Source organism: Moschus berezovskii, chromosome 3 (assembly GCF_049115385.1).
Source record: "Moschus berezovskii isolate FMDL1 chromosome 3, NW_MosBer_1.0, whole genome shotgun sequence".
Classification (NCBI taxonomy): domain Eukaryota; kingdom Metazoa; phylum Chordata; class Mammalia; order Artiodactyla; family Moschidae; genus Moschus; species Moschus berezovskii.
In genome coordinates this window covers 44,032,002-44,053,634 of record NC_142462.1, presented here as the reverse complement: position 1 = coordinate 44,053,634, position 21,633 = coordinate 44,032,002, and the positions used below count along the sequence as shown (strand labels likewise).

At 35.2% G+C, this 21,633-nt stretch overlaps 1 protein-coding gene across 2 annotated transcripts in view; it reads right to left on the bottom strand.

Annotated features, from left to right (window-relative positions):
- Positions 1–11,760: 11,760 nt before the first annotated feature.
- SEMA3A (semaphorin 3A) overlaps positions 11,761–21,633 on the bottom strand; it is a 267,472-nt gene continuing 257,599 nt past the window's right edge. For both annotated transcript variants that reach the window (XM_088833878.1, XM_055420630.2), the window contains one exon: positions 11,761–21,513. In XM_088833878.1, the coding sequence (XP_088690004.1) occupies positions 21,058–21,513 (456 nt within the window). In that variant the 3' untranslated portion in view covers positions 11,761–21,057. The remainder of the gene's footprint in view (positions 21,514–21,633) is intronic.

The following is a 21,633-nucleotide window of genomic DNA, read 5'->3' as shown; positions in this document are numbered from 1 at the left end:
TGAATTTTTATGTGTTCTAAGCTTGTGATAGATGTCTGGCATATGCATTTGTTTCTGATTAACAGAACTCAAGGTTAACATAATCAGAGTATGGTCATAGAATAATATAGAAAATGGGATGATTTTTTTTAAGTACACTCAGATTATAATCATAATACAAGAGCCTTCAGTTCAGTTCAGTTCAGTTCAGTCGTTCAGTCATGTCCAACTCTTTGCGATCCCATGAATCATAGCACACCAGGCCTCCCTGTCCATCACCAACTCCCGGAGTTCACTCAAACACATGTCCATCGAGTCGGTGATACCATCCAGCCATCTCATTCTCTGTCGTCCCCGTCTCCTCCCACCCCCAATCCCTCCCAGCATCAGAGTCTTTTCCAGTGAGTCAACTCATCGCATGAGGTGGCCAAAGTACTGGAGTTTCAGCTTTAGCATCAGTCCTTCCAATGAACACCCAGGATTGATCTCCTTTAGAATGGACTGGTTGGATCTCCTTGCAGTCCAAGGGACTCTCAAGAGTCTCCTCCAACACCACAGTTCAAAAGCATCAATTCTTCGGCGATCAGCTTTCTTCACAGTCCAACTCTCACATCCATACATGACCACGGGAAAAACCATAGCCTTGACTAGACGCATCTTGGTTGGCAAAATAATGTCTCTGCTTTTTAATATGCTATCTAGGTTGGTGACAACTTTCCTTCCAAGGAGGAAGCATCTTTTAATTTCCTGGCTGCAATCAGCATCTGCAGTGATTTTGGAGCCCAAAAAAATAAAGTCTGACACTGTTTCCACTGTTTCCACATCTATTTCCCATGAAGTGATGGGATCAGATGCCATGATCTTCGTTTTCTGAATGTTGAGCTTCAAGCCAACCTTTTCGCTCTCCTCCTTCACTTTCCTCAAGAGGCTTTTGAGTTCCTCTTCACTTTCTGCCATAAGGGTGGTGTCATCTGCATATCTGAGGTTAGGGAAAACCACTAGACCATTCATATATGACCTAAATCAAATCCCTTATGATTATACAGTGGAAGTAAGAAATAGATTTAAGGGACTAGATCTGATAGAGTGCCTGATGAACTCTGGATGGAGGTTCGTAACATTGTACAGGAGACAGGGACCAAGACCATCCCCATGGAAAAGAAATGAAAAAAAGCAAAATGGCTGTCTGAGGAGGCCTCACAAATAGCTGTGAAAAGAAGAGAAGTGAAAAGCAAAGGAGAAAAGGAAAGATATACCCATCTGAATGCAGAGTTCCAAAGAATAGCTAGGAGAGTAAAGAAAGCCTTCCTCAGCGATCAATGCAAAGAAATAGAGGAAAACAACAGAATAGGAAAAACAAGAGATCTTTTCAAGAACATTAAAGATATCAAGGGAACATTTCATGCAAAGATGGGCTCGATAAAGGACAGAAATTTTATGGACCTAACAGAAGCAGAAGATGTTAAGAAAAGGTGGCAATAATACACAGAAGAACTGTACAAAAAAGATCTTCATGACCAAGATTATCACAATGGCTTGATCACTGACCTAGAGCCAGACATCTTGGACTGTGAAGTCACGTGGGCCTTAGAGAGCATCACTACGAACAAAGCTAGTGGAGGTGAAGAAATTTCAATTGAGCTATTTCAAATCCTGAAAGATGATGCTGTGAAAGCACTGCACTCAATATGCCAGCAAATCTGGAAAACTCAGCAGTGGCCACAGGACTGGAAAAGGTCAGTCTTCATTCCAATCCCAAAGAAAGGCAATGCCAAAGAATGCTCAAACTACCACACAATTGCACTCATCTCCCACGCTAGTAAAGTCATGCTCAAAATTCTCCAAGCCAGGCTTCAGCAATATGTGAACCGTGAACTTCCAGATGTTCAAGCAGGTTTTAGAAAAGGCAGAGGGACCAGAGATCAAATTGCCAAAATCTGCTGGATCATGGAGAAAGCAAGAGAGTTCCAGAAAAACATCTATTTCTGCTTCATTGACTATGCCAAAGCCTTTTACTGTGTGGATCACAATAAACTTGGAACAAGAGCCTTAGTACCCCCAATTATGAGCAAAACTGTTGAGGTCTCTCATGGAAAGAGAAACTGAAAGTGAACTTAGCAGCCAGGCAGGCAGAAGGGGAATAATCTGGATGAGATTCAGGGCAGAGCCTTGTTGGCCCCCAAATGCTTCCCTTTCAATATTTAATATTGTGACTTAGATTGTTGAACTTCCCTCACTTATAAAAGTTTTATTACATTACTAAGTACAATCTGGGAGGTGGATAGATTCATATTTTCAAATCTTTCTGGAACAGTTTTAAAATATTTATAGCATATCCTAAGGGACTTAATTGGTTTACCTTCTTTCCACTGTAATCATGGAGGAAGCTTGATGAAAGATTTGGAGGCCTCCTTTTACTTTCTCCTTTAGAAACTACACTTCTAGAAGTGAAGAATGTTCCATTTGAGTATTCTAATGTGAGACAGAAGAAAGTCTTAGTGATAATCCTTTATCTTGCCATCATCCTCCGGCTGCTGCTGCTAAGTCATGTCAGTCGTGTCCGACTCTGTACGACCCCATAGACAGCAGCCCTCCAGGCTCCTCCGTCCCTGGGATTCTCCAGGCAAGAACACTGGAATGGGTTGCCATTTCCTTCTCCAATGCATGAAAGTAAAATGTGAAGTCGCTCGGTCGTGTCCGACTCTTTGCGATCCCATGGACTGCAGCCTACCAGGTTCCTCCATCCATGGGAGTTTCCAGGCAAGAGTACTGGAGTGGGTTGTCAGTGCCATCATTTTAACACTCTTTTAAAAGAGATTATTGAGGAAATTTAAAAAATCTGTCTAGATGTACTTCTTCTATTGCTCAATTCTATTGAATATAACAGGAACCAGTTTATGTCAGGTGTAGCAAGACTGGGGTAGTGAAGGATTTGGGATGGCATCAGTAACTGGCACAAGGGGCTGCTGTGGCCTCAGAGAGTGTCTGGTGCTAGATGTGTGAGTATCCAGAGATGTGCTCAAAGGAGAACAGATAATAGTGTCATGGTCGGCTTGGGCTGAGTGTAGACGTGTAGACTAGAGGCATAGAGTTGGGGTGGATGTGGAAGAGCAGTGGGCACTGAAGGTGGATTGCAGCAGGGGCAAGAGATAAGAGGTTGTCTGGAAAGTTTTATAGGAGAAACCCACAACTGTGATTTGCTGTACCTCATTTTATTTTCCAAATGAGTTGCCTGTGAGTTTGGAGATAAGGTGGGACCACTTAATTTCTCCTCACTGAAATGGACATCTCTAGAGAAAGAGAAGCTATGATCTATTCTCCTAGTTAATGGTGTTTAGAAAGCACAGATGGGGAAAGTGAATAGGTGCTTGAGATATAAACACTGTAGATTCCCAACAAGCAATTTTAGCCTTGAAAATAAGGGTTCTACAAGTTACCAGCTTTAAAATCTGAATACAAAAAGGGTTATTAGTTTATATATGCTGAACTGACACACACACAAACACAAAAACATAAGCACATACACACAGCTCTTTAGAACTCAGATGAAATAACCCAAGTCTTGAGTATTTTGAGCTAAATAAGCAACTCCCAGAATCAATCTTTTTAATCATGTCCTTTTACAGATGAACCCAAATTCTAAAATTATCTTCCTTATTTTTCTTTCCTTTTGAAAAGTCATGTTTCCTAAAGGAAGGAAGGTTAAGTTATAGTTCCCTGTTACCTTTTACTCACTTCATTTTCTACTTCCATTTTCTAGCATCTCCTGTGACCTTTCACCCACAGGTAGTTCTTTTGCTTTAGCTTTAGAAGATATCCTTTTTCTCTGAAAGTGGTCAGAGTCCTGTACCCTTGTCCTGTGTGGTCCTCTATTCAGCCTCAAGGTGTAAAGGATAAGAGGGCTCCTGTAAAGTGGAGTTCTTCTAATTTGCAGACACTCCTGATTGATTACGGAGAAGGCAATGGCAAGCAACTCCAGTACTCTTGCCTAGAAAATCGCATGGACAGAGGAGCCTGGTAGGCTGCAGTCCATGGGGTCGCTACTAGTCGGACACGACTGAGCAACTTCACTTTCACTTTTCACTTTCACTTTTCACTTTCACACATTGGAAAAGGAAATGGCAACCCACTCCAGTGTTCTTGCCTGGAGAATCCCAGGGACGGTGGAGCCTGGTCGGCTGCCCTATGGGGTCGCACAGAGTCGGACATGACTGAAGCGACTTAGCAGTAGCAGCCTGATTGATTAAAACCTTGACCACTCTATATAACATTTATATGTTGTAAGCTACTGGCCACTATTCTATGGTGATCAGTACAGGAACTGACCAGTAAAAAACATGGATTGTTTACTGTACTTGGCCATGGAAACAACTTCTAAATGCTCAAAGAAACTGTCACAATTTGCCAAAGTGACCTAAGACTGGAGTGATTTATTTGATACAAATGTAGATTTGGGGTTTTAAATTCTTTAGTATTGGCTAATGACATAGCTGTTGATGCTACGTGAGATTTTATCCAAGGTTACCCTTTTATGCTAAAAATATAAAAAATACAATTCTGCTTTAAGTCGTATCTAAAAGCTGATACTCAATGGTACAACATGAAATGCTTATGTTTCATGACTGGGAGAGAAAACCAGAACTTCTTTGGCAGTGACTTCATTTTTTCCTTGAAGTGTATTGTTAGTTGCTCAGTCATATTCTACTCTTTGCAACTCCATGGACTGTAGCCCGCCAGGCTCCTCTGTCCATGGAATTCTCTAGGCAAGAATATTGGAGTGGGTTTCCCTTCCTGACCCAGAGATCGGATCCTGGTCTCCTGCATTGCAGGCAGATTCTTTAGCATCTGAGCCACCAATGAAACCTCATTTTGTCCTCACAACTATTCAAAAACTGCTTTGAAAATTTTCTGTACCTCAATTGCCCCCAGGCTCCCATTCCCATTGATCCCAATTTATCCTTTTTCCTCAACAAAAAGTCTAGAGGTCTGTGTTACACATTAGCAAATCAGCAGTATTTTAAGATGATTTACAGAGATATTAAAAGAAAACTGCACTTTTTAAACTCCATGACTGGAAACCCTCTTGAGATTTAATTTAAAGTCCTCACTTCCTGAAATCTCATTGACATAAAACATCCAATACTTCACTACTAACTAGTTTTTTTGGGGAAGTGATTTTTAATAGGCTCACATGTTTCTGCTAATCAGAAAACTATTTTCATAGAAAAAAATAGCATAGAGACTTTCTCTTAAAGACAGACATTCTTTCCTCAAGAAGGTATAGATCTGTGACAATTGGGAGTCCAACAAGAAGTTCAAGGGCTGCTTTAAACAGACAGTATCATTGCTTTGACATGCAACAGTGAGTGCAACATAAATAATATCATTCCTTTACAGTTCTACTAGAATTTTCCAGGAAAGATTATCAGGGTAAATTCAACCTTACAAAAACATTTGTGATTGTACAACTAATGGCAGACATTGGTAATTTTTGCTGGCAGTGAACTGACAAAGTTGCTGAAACCTTTGTAAATATCATCTGGTACTTAAACAACATACACATGGGTTTTATTTATGATGCTTTTCAATAACCCTGAACTTTGGGATCAGTTGGTTGTCGTGTAAAAGGCAGTAGTAGAGACCACCCAGGAAGAAGTGAAAAATAAATCTTAGAAATATATGGCATGTACACATGCGTACACTGTTAAAGCTGCTCATGCTTTTAAGTATTAGCATTACACATTATTGAGATTTAATGGCACCAAAATAGTCTAAGGAAATAGACTTTGATTATTGTTTTGCTAAAATGCATATTTTATTTTAAAAAGACTTTCCGGTGGAAATTCAAGTAGTCCTATTTACAGGAAGTATTTAAATTACTATATTTTCTTCATAGAATTTAAATGTTATAAAATTACTAGAAAAAAAGTGGTTGAGAAATGCAGTCATTCATACTGCTGCTAAATTTTAGGAAGCCTAATGTTGAGATCCTTCAGGAAAATCTGTAATTTCATTATCCCAGGAAATCTAAGGAGATGAGGTGACAATATTGTTGATAAAATATATTCTCGTATTGTGCTATGCTCCTTCTCATAAGAATATTATTCAAAAACTAGATAAAGCTACTTATACAGCTGAACTTTTCTGTATTTTTTTTTATACAGAAACACCCCAAAACTAAACACAGGAAACAAAACTTTAAAACATCTGAATAGTAGAATTATCTTCTAAGAATCTCCCACCTTCAGCTTAGCCTATTATCATTGATGAGCAAATATTACTTAAAAGACAACTTTCTGTCAATTTCTATCACAATCATTCTTGAAATATACAACAGTTTCTCTAAACTAATGAGATAAGTAATTTTTACCTGACATCCAAGGGCCCAGACATCTTAGTGACTGGTCTCAGGCCTCTAGGTGCCTATAGACCCTGGAAGCAGATTAGCCTTCATAGGACAGACAGGCAAAATCCTGCATGGAGCAATGGGAGGCCAGTGAAATCTTGAGAAATCAACCAGGAAGGGCTGGCTAAATGTGTGTGCCTGAAAGAAAATGAGATTCAAATCTATAGGAATGAGTCAGGGAATTGCTGCTCAAACATTATTGGGGGATTGAGCTAACATGCTTTTTAGTTCTGATTTAGTAGGTCTAGGGAGGGTCTTGGGTAACTGTAGTTCTCATAAACTCCCAGGTGATACCAATATTGAGAGTCCACAGTTGACTACAGGTTCTGAGTAACTGGACTTAGTAAATTAAATGGTTGACCAAAGTAGACAAGTTAAAGATAGATCAATAGTATGTAAGACAGGGATCTCCATAAGGATAAAGAAGAAGCACATAGGAACCCAAGCACTTACAGTTAATAAAAGAGATGCTATCTGTGTTCCTTTCGGCTTTTACTTCCTTTAAAGATCAATGCACTTTCTTCCCTTGCCTTCCCAGCTTCCATTCTTTCATCATGCTCTCACAATGTCTGTTTTTTCCTGCCTCTATGCTCTTAAAACTTCTTCTTTTTGAGCAGTATCTTCCCATCCCTTCAGTTCAGTTCAGTCACTCAGTCGTGACCAACTCTTTGCGACCCCATGAATCACAGCATGCCAGGCCTCCCTGTCCATCACCAACCCCATCCCTTAATGTTATGTTAAATGTTATATCATCTGGTCAATAAAAGAAAGCTGAATAGTTGTGTTGTATTCAGTAAAAGACATTTAAACATAGCAAGACTGATCACAAACACTGAGGAACACAGAGCCTGGAGATGTATCCAGTTAGTAGACCTAGACGCAAGGTATGAAACTCTAGTTCAGTTTTCTCTGAAGATTATCTTCAGTACTACCATGAATATATATACTGCCCATTGAGTTCTGAACTTAATGCTCTTTTTACTTCAGTTCAGTTCAGTTCAGTTCAGTCGGTCAGTCGTGTCCGACTCTCTGCGACCCCATGAATCACAGCACGCCAGGCCTCCCTGTCCATCACCAACTCCCGGAGTTCACTCAAACTCATGTCCATAGAGTCGGTGATGCCATCCAGCCATCTCATTCTCGGTCGTCCCCTTCTCCTCCCGCCCCCAACCTTTCCCAGCATCAGAGTCTTTTCCAGTGAGTCAACTCGTCGCATGAGGTGGCCAAAGTATTGCAGTTTCAGCTTTAGCATCAGTCCTTCCAATGAACACCCAGGATTGATCTCCTTTAGAATGGACTGGTTGGATCTCCTTGCAGTCCAAGGGACTCTCAAGAGTCTTCTCCAGCTTTCAGTTCAGTTCAGTTCAGTTCAGTCGCTCAGTCGTGTCCGACTCTCCGCGACCCCATGAATCACAGCACGCCAGGCCTCCCTGTCCATCACCAACTCCCGGAGTACACTCAAACTCATGTCCACAGAGTCGGTGATGCCATCCAGCCATCTCATTCTCCGTCGTCCCCTTCTCCTCCCGCCCCCAACCTTTCCCAGCATCAGAGTCTTTTCCAGTGAGTCAACTCGTCTCATGAGGTGGCCAAAGTATTGGAGTTTCAGCTTTAGCATCAGGACAGTATAAAATACTTTTTGTACAGTCCTTATTCTTTTTCTCCTTCTAGCTTGTGTAATAGATACAGTAGTCTTTTCTAGACACCAGCTCAAATGGTATCGAGTTCATATGAATAGAATAATTCTACTTCAAGCTTGCAATCATTGTTTGATCTCTTTATGCTTCATTTTATCACTTTCCAAGATACAGCTGAAAGATGATAATACTTCAGACAAAAAGCAAGTATTTAAAAAAGAATTACCAAGTAATTGAAGCTGATCATTATTCACACTTTTGAAATTTTTATCACTTCCAACCAGACCTTGATGTCCGTCAGATTTTGCTGAGACCGTCATACTAGTGAACATCTGGATCATGTCATAGTTTGATCTTATTTTAGCCTAACAGTTTCTTTGTGATTTGCCTCCCACAACACATATGGTTTATTTCTTGTGTTTATCCTTATTTTGGCAGGGTTTTGAGGTGTCATGTCTCTTTTCATCTCTACATTTTAAAGGGAGTGATTTTGCATAAATTATTATCTTTCTAGGTGTGAATTATGGTAGTGGTCTTTTTCATGTGTTCTTTAGAGACTATGAGTAAATGCCTGTTCTTATATTTTATTCCTGTAAATTATATCTTACTAAAAGAAATATAATTTTTTATATTTTCCAAGTTCAATTCTATTTTTGAAAGTTCTTTACCAGAACTTGCAATTGCTCAGACTGTGTCTGAAGATTTCATACCCAAAAGCATATAATGCAAAAGTGATTTATTTGAGACTGTATAAAAAAGGATTATTTTGTTTTCTGGAGGATAGATATAATGTATAGAGAAATGTCTTCTTTCTAGGCTTGAAAATGTTAACTCTGGAAACTCTATACACGTGCAAGTGATTACTTAATACAGAACAACTCGGTGAGTCACTTATAGAGACACATCCTTTGGGGTGATGATGGCAGACAGACAGTAGCCCTAAAAATTACAAATTGACCTAGATGGAAATTAAGAAAAATCTGCTGGTATCTTCTCATTTAATGAGGTTTTACAAGAGGATAAATGTCAAGCACCTAAGTTATTTATCTTTTATTTGGAATATTTATAATTTCTTTTGAGAATTCTTATGGGAAAAGGCAAGTAGAAAAGTACTCTGATGAATAGTATAAATGAGGGAAATTATTCTTGTTAATACTTATTGCTTTAGAATGGTAGAGAGGAACTGTAGGTACAAGAGACTGAGAAGACATGGTGGGATGAATGACTGAGGGCAGCAACAGACATAATTAAGAACCTTTTGTTTATTCATTTTTTAAAAAGGAAAACGATTTTTTCACCATTATCAGAAGAAATAGAGAAAAAAGCCCATTGATTGACTACCTTGCTTTATGAAAAAGGTGTTCTCTGCTTCCTTAGTTGATCCAGATCCTGTCTTCTTCATTTTCTAAGATTTGTTGACATACTTTTTCTTTCTTTTCTGTACAGCATTCTTTTAAATAATATTACAATAACTACTTATGTTTCTAGAAACATTATCAGGAATTATAGTTAATCAGTTATTTAACCAGTGTGCCAGTTTCTTTATTGATTAAATAGGTACTAAATAACAAGGTTTGTGGAGCTGTTGTATTAATTAAATAAAGCAATACAAATAAAGTACTTTGTTAAAAAAAAACAGTATGTTATAAACAGTATCACTGCTACCAGTTCTACTATAACTATGATGATTTAATACTAGTATACCCCATCTATGGTATTTGATATGTTTTCTTCTGGTGTTTGGCATTTGATTTTGTGAGTTTCTCAAAATAAGAGACACATTTTTTTCTCTTCCTTGATACCCACGTATAGCATATTGTGTCTGTTACTTATGATGCACTCAACACATGCAAAATAAATGGTCTGAGGCCTATATCTTCCTTTTCTGGAAACTGTGCTCTACTTTCCTTGCTCTAACCACAGCTCATGCCCTTATTCTCATTTTTGTTTTACATGCCATTGAAGTCTTCCGGTCTCTGTTTGATGACTGAAGGTGAATTGGAGAAATAGGTCAATTAACTGTGCAATCAAGATGTTAGATGGATCATCAGTGAGGGTACTGACTTTTTTTTCAATTTTAAATTGGGGTATAGTTGCTTTACAATGTTGTATTCGTTTCTGCTGTACAGCAAAGGGAAACAGCTGTATGTATATATACATCTCTTATTTTTGGATTTCCTCCCCATTTAGGTCACCACAGAGCATTAAGTAGAGTTCCCTGTGCTATACAGCAGGTTCTCATTTGTTATCTATTTCACACACATTAGTGTATATATGTCGATCACAGTCTCACAATTCATCACACCCCCTTCCCCTATTCGGTGTCCACATATTTGTTCTCTACATCTGTATCTCTATTTCTGCCTTGTAAATAGGTTCATCTGTACCAGTTTTCCTGATTCCAGTTATATGTGGTAATGTGTTTTTCTCTGACTTATTTCACTCTTTGTGACAGTCTCTAGGTCCATCCATGTCTCTACAAATGACCCAGTTTTGTCCTGTTTTATGGCTGAGTAATATTCCATTGTTCATATGTACCACATCTTCTTTAGAGGATACTGAATTTTTTAAAATGGATTGCTAACTGGTAGGAAAGATGCGACAGAAACTGCAGAAGATGGAAGAGAATCAGGGAAATTAGTATTTAATTTTTAAAGGACTAAACAAACAATAAGAAGATGGCAAGTTCTTCAAAACACAATGAGGTTTTGTTTGTTTTGAAGTTTTGATTTCAGCTTATATTTTGGAAGTGTATGAGGCAATAAGAATGCTTTTATTCACTCAAGGATAATTTTTTCTGAGACCACAGGCTCATAATTATATAGAAATACTGTTTTAAAACATTACTGTATTGACCCAGTTTTCAAAACACACAACTGTGAGATACCATATGGTACAACAGAAGTGACACAATAATACAAGTGGAGATGAAAGACATCCACATGGAATTGACAAATTTAATCTACATTTAATACTTAATCTTGGATTTTGAAATAACCATTTTCAAAATGGTTCAGACAACCTAGTGAATACTAAGAACAAATCTGACATTCTGGGGTACCATATTTAATTGGAAGTTAACGTATCTTGATGCATATTTCCTAAGGAAGCTGGTGTCTGCTAGAGTTCATTTCCATTGAGACACTCATTTAATGGGTGGGACTGGAGAATTTTAAAACCAAGTGACATATTGAAAAATTTAGGATTTCAACAAAATATATCATTCATACAATTTAGGATTCTTGAAATTTTCTATCATATTCTTTAAAGTTTTAAAGTTATATTATCTAGGCATATATGTCCAGTAAAAACATAATTTATTTCAAAAACTATATATATTTAAGTTGAATGTATGTACATAGAATGTTTATAATTACTATTGTTGAAGAATGGGAATCTGTATAGAATTTCTTCTGCCATTTATTGACATAAGGCACTGATAATCATGACATATTAGAAAGTAGCAATTCAATAAGAAGTATAAAGTTTTTTCACTATGTATTTTTATGAAAATGCTGTATATTTTTAAAGTTTGCTCATGGAATGCTGTCCTTGATATGTTAAATTTGTAAGGATATTATTTCACACAAAAGTATACACTTCAAATTGTTATTAAAAATTAAAGTATTTTCTAAAAAAATAATTTTCATTTATAAACACAGACTTTAAAATGCATTTATTATTCCAAAATATTTTTATTATTTCTGTCACATAGTTAAATATGTGAAAAAAGCTCATTTAGTATAAAAGTTTTCTTTTTTGCTTCAATTGTTTAAGAACAAGTCATGAAGTAACCAATATTTTTTTCTTTGAGAAAGTATAGACATTAAGTATTTTATAACTGAAGACTGATGAACTTTTCATTGGACCTTTCATCTTTCACGTTAATATCTTATCAAGTACCCAAGTCAATAAGTTATTTCTTCGAATGTACATTATTTTTAGAAGACTGAAACAAAATAACACTTTTGGAGTGGTAATTTATTAAAAGTTTAATAGACTTTTTTTTTACTATATGATGAAATGTGGTGATAAAAGTTTCTGTTCTAATTAGATAAAATAACAAGATTGTAATCTGGGGTTTAAAAGGTTAATGTTTCAACATTAGACCTAAATTATTGATTAATAAGTCTAAATGTAAGATCTAAGACAAATCACTTATTACTTTTCTTTCCTACAAAGTTACAATAATAAAATTGCCCTACTTCATATAAAGAGGGTCAAATGAGATCACAAAAATACCTGGATCATTATAAAGTGATATAAAAATATAATATTGCTATTGTCAAGAAGTAGCTTTAGTAAGGCTTTATTATTGCTTTTATACTTTGCTTATATTGATTTTATTTAAAATTAAAATATTAAATACAATATAATGCAATATATCATAAAATTTCTTCTTAGGTTTATTATGTACTGATATCAGTCAGATAATTTTATAAAATATATAAGCATTTCCTTCAAAGAAGTTCAAGAATATTACTTCTCAATAGTGAATACAGAGCCACCTGATATTAAACAATTTTAATAAACTGTCCAATGTCTAAGAGGAGCTTCAAAAGAGACCAGTATAGGAATAATTGCAAGTTACATTCCAATCTCCAAAGGGAATAGGATATCTTATTTTTATGAATGTATTATGGATTTTGTAATCCAGAATATGTGATTTTGTTTTTTTATATTTTAAACCTATGAAGAAATTAAAGGAGAAGTCTTAATAATGGCATGTTTCTAAAGTTAGTGACTAGACTATAGATTAGGTCAAAATGTAATAATCTTGGGATGAGAATTTACTTATGCTTTTCTGAGTGAACAGATTTTATAATGTTAAGAATTCAATATACTTTTTAACAGTACACTTTTTCATATAGATGCCAGATTTTATTTATCATGCTGTATACTATTCACTAGGTAATAAATTTAAACTGCCTCTTAAACCAAAATAGTAAAAGTTAATTTCAACAAATATATACTTTAGAATCAAAAGTAATACAAAGAAGGAAATGAACATTTTTTTTTCTGAAATTGGTACATGCCAACAATACAGTATAGATGAATCATTTTCAGTCAGTATCTAAATTCAAGTAGGATTTATTAAATGGTACATGGCGATATGTATTAATTTCTTGATATTTACCACTGATTTAATTCAAATAAGAATATTTGAGGACTAACAAAATTCATTCTTTATTTTGAAATTCAAAGGTGCAAACCCACTAAAAATTGTAGTAAATAAATTGTAAAGTGGAAAAGCTATTTGATTTTCAGACACAAAACTTTGCTGAAAAAGTTTAAGCCTCTCTGGACTTATTATCAACCAAACAATCGAAACTTCAAGAATTGGGCTACACAAATAACATGGATTTTTTTAAAAAACATATTTACTTGAGATCTAATGCTTCAGTGAGGTTTACAGAGAAAATGGAAGTTAAAACTTCAAAATCACCCAAACTGTGATGATTTGAACACATTTATGAAACCTTTTGCTTAGGTACTGTATAAGTAAATACTGCATCTACAAGTATAATGTTTAGGTTAAGAGAAATAAGATATATATATATTTTTGTTATAGGAGAGAAAATTTGACATTATAATGGTGATATGGAGTTGACAGACTCAAGATGTGGCTCTCACTTTTTTAAAAAAAATTTTCATTTAAGAACAGAAAATGGGAGTCTTTGCCTGTCAACTGTATGTGCTAACTTCACTTGTGTTATTGTTTAGCTGTAACGGACTCCATCTAGGGCATCCACTGAACAAACACATGCTGCTTATTTCAGTGCTACCTTTGGCGAAGTCTTGTTTGTGAGTCATCTTGCTAGGCAGTGTTGGAACTCATGACCTGGCTGTCTAGTGCTACATGGGTGAGATAATGCTGAAGGTAGGTAAAATACAAGAGGAGTGGGACTAACCTGAAGAAGCCATCTTCTCTCAGCTATTCATCTGTGGAATTCCAAATTCCAGCTGACCTGTGGTCACTTGAACCAGCAAAGAGATTATGGCATAAAGATTAATTTGAAAGTGATTGTGGGAATACTACACTTGATACTACACTTGATCTTAGCCACAGTTTGAGTGAACTCCGGGAGTTGGTGATGGACAGGGAGGCCTGGCGTGCTGTGATTCACGGGGTCGCAGAGAGTCGGACACGACTGAGCGACTGAACTGAACTGAACTGTGGGAATACTTCCCAGTGCTGTGACTCCAGCTGAGTAAATATCAAAGAGGTTAACATTTAGAGAAAAGACAGGGAGGGCAAAGGGTGCACAGGGCATACTCAAGCAGAGTGAATGACATTATGTACCAGTGATGAGAATATGGGCTGCAAAGAGAGTGCAATTAATCAAAATACAGTAAAAACCAAACAAATGCACCATTTTGACTCATAAGAGAGGGGGCATTTAACTTTTCTTTATGAAGTCCATGCTCTTCTCATTTGGGATGCTTGTTCTCAAAAGTGTTTTCATACCTTTCTTCCTTTCTCCTTATTCTGTCTTCTCAGAATGCCTTCTTTTACTTCATTTGGACAAATCTGTCATATTTCATTACATAGTGTATGGGTCACTTCTTTTCTAAAGCTTTCTGTGATATCTCCCACCAAATTCTTGACTCCTCTCTGATTTCATAGCATTTTTTTAAAAAACTGAAGTATAGTTGATTTACAATATTGTCTTAGTTTTCAGATACACAGTAAAGTGATTCAGTTTTATATATTTCAGATTCTTTTCCATTATACATTATTAACATAGTTTTCAGTGCTATACAGTAAATCCATGTTGCTTTTCTATTTTTGTATAGTGTGTATCTGTTAATCCCATACTCAAATTTGTCTTTCTGTCCCTCTCCCTTTACCCTTTAGTAACCGTAAGTTTGTTTCCTATGTCTGTGAGTCTGTTTCTGGTTTATAAATAAATTCATTTGTATTATGAGATTCCACATATAAGTGATACAACGTTTGTCTTTCTCTGATTTACTTTACTTAGTATGATACTCTCTAGATCCATCCATTACCGTAAATGGTATTTTTTTCCCTTTTTATGGCTAATATTGCATTATGTATATATATATATATATATATATATATATATATATATATGCTATATGTTCTTAAACCAATCATCTGTTGATAGGCACTTGGGCTGGTTCCATGTCCTTGCTATTGCAGATAGTGCTGTTATGAACACTGAGGAGCATGGATCTTTTTGAATTAGAGTTTTCATCTTTTTTGGATATATGACAAGGTGTTGGATTGCTGCATCATATGGCAACGTTATTTTTAGTTTTCTTAAGGAATTTCCATACATTCTCCACAGTGGCTGTAGCAATCTTCATTTGCACCAATAGTGTAGGAGGGTTCCCTTTCCCCCACATGCTCTCTAGTATTTATTTGTAGACTTTTTGATGATAGCCATTCAGACCGGTATGAGGTGGTTTTGATTTGTATTTCTCTAATAATTAGTGGTGTTGAGCATCTTTTCATGTACCTGTTGGCTATCTGTATCCTTCTTTCAGGAAATGTCTATTTTGAACTTCTGCCTATTGACTGGGATGTTTTGTTCTTTAAATATTGAGTTGTATGAGCTATATTCATATTTTGGCTATCAAACCTTTCTTAGTTGTTCACAAACATTTTCTTCCATTCCATATATATATTTTTTTCATTTTGCTGATGGTCTTTGCTGTGCAAAACCTATTTAATTTGGTTAGGTCCCATTTATTTTTTAATTCTTTCGCATTGATCTAAGCAAATATTGCTATGATATATGTCACAGTATGTTCTGCCTATGTTCTCTTATGCAGTTTTTTGGTGTCATGTCTTATATTTAGGCCTTCACATTCTGAGTTTATTTTTGGATATGTTATGAGGGAGTGTTCTAGAAAAACAAATAAAAGGCATCCAAATTGGAAAGGAAGGGGTTCAAGTTTTCATTATATGCAGTTGAATGGCACACTATATAGTAAATCCTAAAGACTATGCAAAAACATAGAAATAATAAATGAATTTAGCAAGGTAGTAGGATACAAGATTAATATACAGAAATCTGCTGCATTTTTTTTACACTTACAATTAAATATCAAAAAGAAAAAGTAAAACAATCCCATTTAAAATTCAGGTCAAAAAATAAATAAATAAAACACCTAGGAAAAAACCTAAACCAAGTAGGTGAAAGACCCATATTTTGAGAACTTTAAAAACACTCATAAAAGAAACTGAAACAAACAAATGGTGATTCAAACAAATGGAAAGATATCCCATGCTCTTGGAAGAATTCAAATTGTTAAAATGAGCATACTACCCAAAGCAATCTACAGATTTAATGCAATCCCTATCAAATTATCCATGATATATTTTAGAGAACTACAACAAATAATCCTAAGACTTATATAAAACCACAAAAGGCCTAGAATTACAAAAGCATTCCTGAGGGGATTAAAAAAAAAAAGCTGGAGGCATAACCGTCTCAGACTTCAGACAATACTACAAAGCTACAGTAATCAAAACAGCATGATCCTGGCACAAAAACTGGTATATATATCAATGGAGCAGAATAAAAAGTCCAGTCATAAACCTATACACCTTGGTCAAGTAATCCACAACAAAGGAGGCAAGAATATACAAAGGAGAAAAAAGCCTCTTCAGCAAGTGGTGCTGGGAAAACTGGACAGCCTGGACATTCCCATGGCACTTTTATTTTGAGTTTGCTCTTGGCACTTATCACAGTGTAACATGGTTCTTTTCTGCAACAATCTGAAGAGTTCCTTTCTTGTGCCAGTCATCATGCTAGGCACTGGGTACAGAAATAAATTAGATACAAACCTTGCCCTCAAGGAGCTCACTCACAGTCTAGAAAAGAGACTGGGCTGTAAATAAAGAAATTACATTTTTGTGATAAGTGTGATAGTGAAAATTATATCCAAGGCACAGATTTAGTGCAGAGAAGATGGTTAGTTCAATCTAGGGATGGGAGGATCAGAAAATTGGCCAGGTAAGATGATGCCAAGTCATATTACAATCCATTTTCTTTATTTCACTGTGAGCTCTTGAGTCTATGCCTTATTCATGTTAGTATCCTCATTATCTACCAGTGCCTAGCACATTGCAGGTAGTAAGACTTATGAGTAGAATTTAATACAATGGGTAGGAATCTGTTTCTAAAGAACAAAATGTCTAAAAGACTGATTTGTTTATATTCAAAAATATTATTATTATTGGTTTAATTTGATTTGGTGCTCTGCCTCTGTTGTCTATGTGTGCTTGCACGTTTGAAATGAAAACCAAGCTGTCTTCTTTGGTCAGGGTGACTGTGAAAATGACCGTAGTATATGAGGCAACATTTCCATGGGCTCATTCTCTCTTTCATGTATAGGTCCTCTTAGTATTTTAACTTTAAAAAGTATGTTCATTTAATTAATTAGTATATAAACTATTAGAAGTAAAACAGAGGTTCTGCAGAGTTTTGAAAAATGCTTTCTTATTGATGGAAATATGTATTTTGCAAATATTAACACTGACTTTATAATTATTACAAAGTTAAAATATAAAGCATGTATGTCTTTGGCATTAGGCTCTTTTATCTCTAATACACTGTTACATTAATTTTGAATCCTATTTGTTAAGTGTGTATTTGAAGCCATGAAACTGGACAGATTCCATTAAAGTGAAAGAAAATTTTGTTTAAAAACAAATTCTTAAAACAAAGATTTCAAAATGTTATACTAATCACTCCATATTAATAAATTAATAAAATGCTTACTTATGACCTTCAGGATAGGCAATTTCAATAATAATTTTCAGGCATCTTTGTAGATCTTGAATGAAACTGACTATGACAATGACACACTATAGAATTTCCTCCCCATATTTGCTTTATAAGTATGGCATAAAATAACAATATTCAATTTAAAGGCATAACATTCACATTTATCACCAGAAGTATAGAGTTCAGCTTACAGATGACTACAATAAAAAAATATGCTAGCAACTTGACTCTGGTTCTCAACCTTTTCTACTCTTATGTTCCTTGACACTGTATGCTACACGGAATAGTAAAGACATCTGAATTCAAATATTTTGAAGAAATGTGTATTTAGCAACTGAATACATGCTAACAGGAGTAATTTACAGCAGCAGTTTCATTACATTTTTCTCTCCAGTTTTCTAGTTCCCATCTGAAATCCAATGATAAATACAGATATGGAACATATTTACTACCTGGCAAAAAACATGCTTATTGAATGGGCACACAGCTTCTTCCCTTAAATAGCACATGAGCCACTTTGTCACCTATGTGGGAAAATCTTGCATTTTAGAATGATGTTGAACACACTGAAATGGAGTACCTACAAAAAGTTGCATTTTACACTGTCCTTCCTCTTATTTTCAAAATTATTTACATCTCTTTTCCCTAATGTGTAGGTAGCAAAAATATTAAACACATACCATTGAAAATCACTAAATAATACATAAAAAGTAGCATTAAGTGTGCATGTACATGCATTTACATTTTACATTTGATTTCAAGTGGGCCATAATTTCTCTTCTGTTATGTACTTTTTCCTATTTTAAGACTGTTGTCATAATCTATTCAAGGTCACATGAGTCTCTTAAAAAACTTTCAACTCTGATGATACCAGCATGAGCCGAAGTCTATTAAAACTGAATAAATGTGATATTGATTATTTTTTGTGCAAATTGCCCCATTCACACTGGCAGAAGATTAAGACTGGAATAAGAGTTATTTACCTGTAAGTTACATCTATAATTTTCTTCAAAAATGTATACCTGATGATTTATTAAGACATGCTGGTGGATTTGTTTGTTTCTTTTAACTGAAATCTAGACTTTCTTTCTATGGGTATTTCATAGTGCTGAACAAAATGCATTCAGATATTAGAAGGCAACCCTAAAGTTACATAATCTCTATCCTTTCAAATCTTTTATTTTTGAGGACTAATAAGAAATAAGATACTTTTGTTATTGCCAATAAATGTGTTTCAGCTGCAAATTTAGAATAAAATGCAATACTGAATTGCAGTACAGTTAAGATACTCTATGAAAAAATTTTAAATGACCTATTTTTGGAGCACTCTTTGTTCTTTGATTTACATCTCAAACAGTTTTTTTTTTTTTTCTCTATAGGAGTCTGTTCTTCAAATAATTTAAAATTCAGCTACCATTTGAGGATGCACTTCTAAAAGTAACACTGTATTAATCAACAGAGCCTAAAATTGAATATAGGGTACTTCTAGGCTTCCATTTGAAACAAATGTCAAACAATTATTTATTCAAAGTAATCATTAAAACTGAAACATGAGCTTTCTTTCATCTGTGAAACATTTCAGTTGATAGGATTTTTTGAAAATTCACTGTAGTCTGAGTGAGAAATTAATTCTGAGTTATTTAGAATCCCAAGACAGCTATAGTCAGAATGTCAATGCTGCTTTCATTAATTAGCAATAACATGTTTCCTTTGCATTTCTGAGCAGGATGAAGGACCCAAAGAGAAATTCTTGGAAAGATGAGTGCAGCACAAAAGAAACTGCATTGCAATGCTGAAGGTTTTTTACATCTTTATCTTAAGACAATGAAGCAGGCAAGCCCTTAATTAATAATTATCTTATTTTATAAGTTGTTGCAGAAAACAAAGAGCTTGACATGTTTTAAGGGTGGGTTGTGTCCTGGAAAATAGTTTGTATAAAAGTCACTCCCACTGACTTGAAAGGAATCATGAGTTCTTTAGACAGATAATTGTCTTAAGGTGAGATAAGAAACAGGTGATAAAAATGTGAACAGAGCTGGGAAATTTGCTTTTAGGATGCTGTTCTGAATATACTTGATTTCCCTCTTCTCAAAAAAATTAAGTGACACAGATAAAAATCCTAATAGAGTCAAGAAAGTTTTTATATCTCAAATACCAGACAAGGATTCAAGTGAAGAATTAAGACATTTTCTATTAACATTAAATTAAACCAATGCTTACTATTTTTATGAAATATACAATCCTTTTTCTCTTTGTTGATTCATTAGGTACAACAAAATGCATTTGCAAATTGATTTCTTTTTTTTTCTTTCCAGATAAATGTTCTGTTTTTCTAAGAATATTTATGCAGTTTCTAATTAATTTAGGTAATATTTGAAGAAAGGGAGGTGCTATTTTCTTAATTCCTCAGAGAAATAAAGCATACTTTATATTCAGATGTTAGGAATTAGTTGTTAATGATGTATATATGCTTTAGGACAATATTGGTTATTCTTCTTGCAAAACTGAAAACGTTTTTAAAAAGCAGCACACAACTGGAGTTTTTTTAAAAACAAAAACTATATACCACAATAACTGTAAGACAAAAACTTACTCTAGCTTAGAAAAGAGCTAATTTTTTCTGCATATTTGTCATGGTACATTTAAATTATAGTTTTAATAAAATACATCTTTAGATCAAAGCTGGAAGAAAGACATCAGTAGTAGATCAGTGTATTTCATTTTTCTTCTGGATGATGAATGGTTTATGTTTTTTGCTTTTATTTCCACAGACCATTTCATTCAGTATCATTTTACTCCTCCAGTACACATAAACATGAGTGTTGGTGGCCAAAAGATATCCTTTAATCCAACAATGTTTTGGAATATTCATCAGCTTAGTAAATCCATGCAGTTTATCTTAAACTTCTAGTTCAATAAAATGGCTTTGCTGATGCCATTTTTATTCTTTAGATGGCACTATGGCAAATCACATTTTTATTTCTCAGGCAAAGAAAAAAGTGAAACCTGTAGTATAGTGAAATCTCATAGGAAACATTAAGTCACGAGTGTGAACACCTGTGTTCATGTGACCCCTATTAATAGGTGTTGGTACTTGGAAGAATGCCTGTTAGTATACTCATGGACTTAATTTATAATTGGTGGAACTCAGTTGCATTTCCCACCATTGTAAACATCCACATAATGCCATGAAAAAGTTCATGTATATTGCATTTTTTCCAGTTATTGTCTAGGCAAGTTTCTACTTGTTTGAGGTTTCTAGAGGTAATGCAGCTCAGACACTCCTGGGTGCCCTCTCAAATTCGTGGGTCCTCCTGTTTCTGCCTTTCTTATTTTCCTGTAAGTGCTTCCATTTGTTACTGTTCCCTTGGGTATGTCCCGGCCTTTGCCTACGCTGTTTTCGGTCCCTTTTCCAAACTTGTTCACAGAACTCATCCATTGTGTTCAGGTTGGGATGGTTGATGAGCTGCATGAAGTCTCTGTACCAGACCTTCTGGCTAGGCGTCATGCTGTTGGATGTTTCTTTGGTCTTAGACCCATCTCCATCATCATCTTTATGAAGAAGTTCTTCCAAATGCTCTGTGTCAATGACTTCTAGGGTCACTTTAAGAAGAGTTTGCATGAATCCGTGTTCCACCGCATGACAGAGGTAATTGCCTGAATCCTTCCGCTGTAGACTACGCAGTAGAAGGCCTTGTTCTGTTCTGATGATATGATCATCCACTCTGATCTAGCAAAAGAAAATAAGCAGTGAAATCATATATATTTACAAGAAATATAAGCTCCAAAAATCTGTCTCAGTAAAAATTTGTATTGTATACTAAGGCACATTTTAACAGTAAAATTTCTA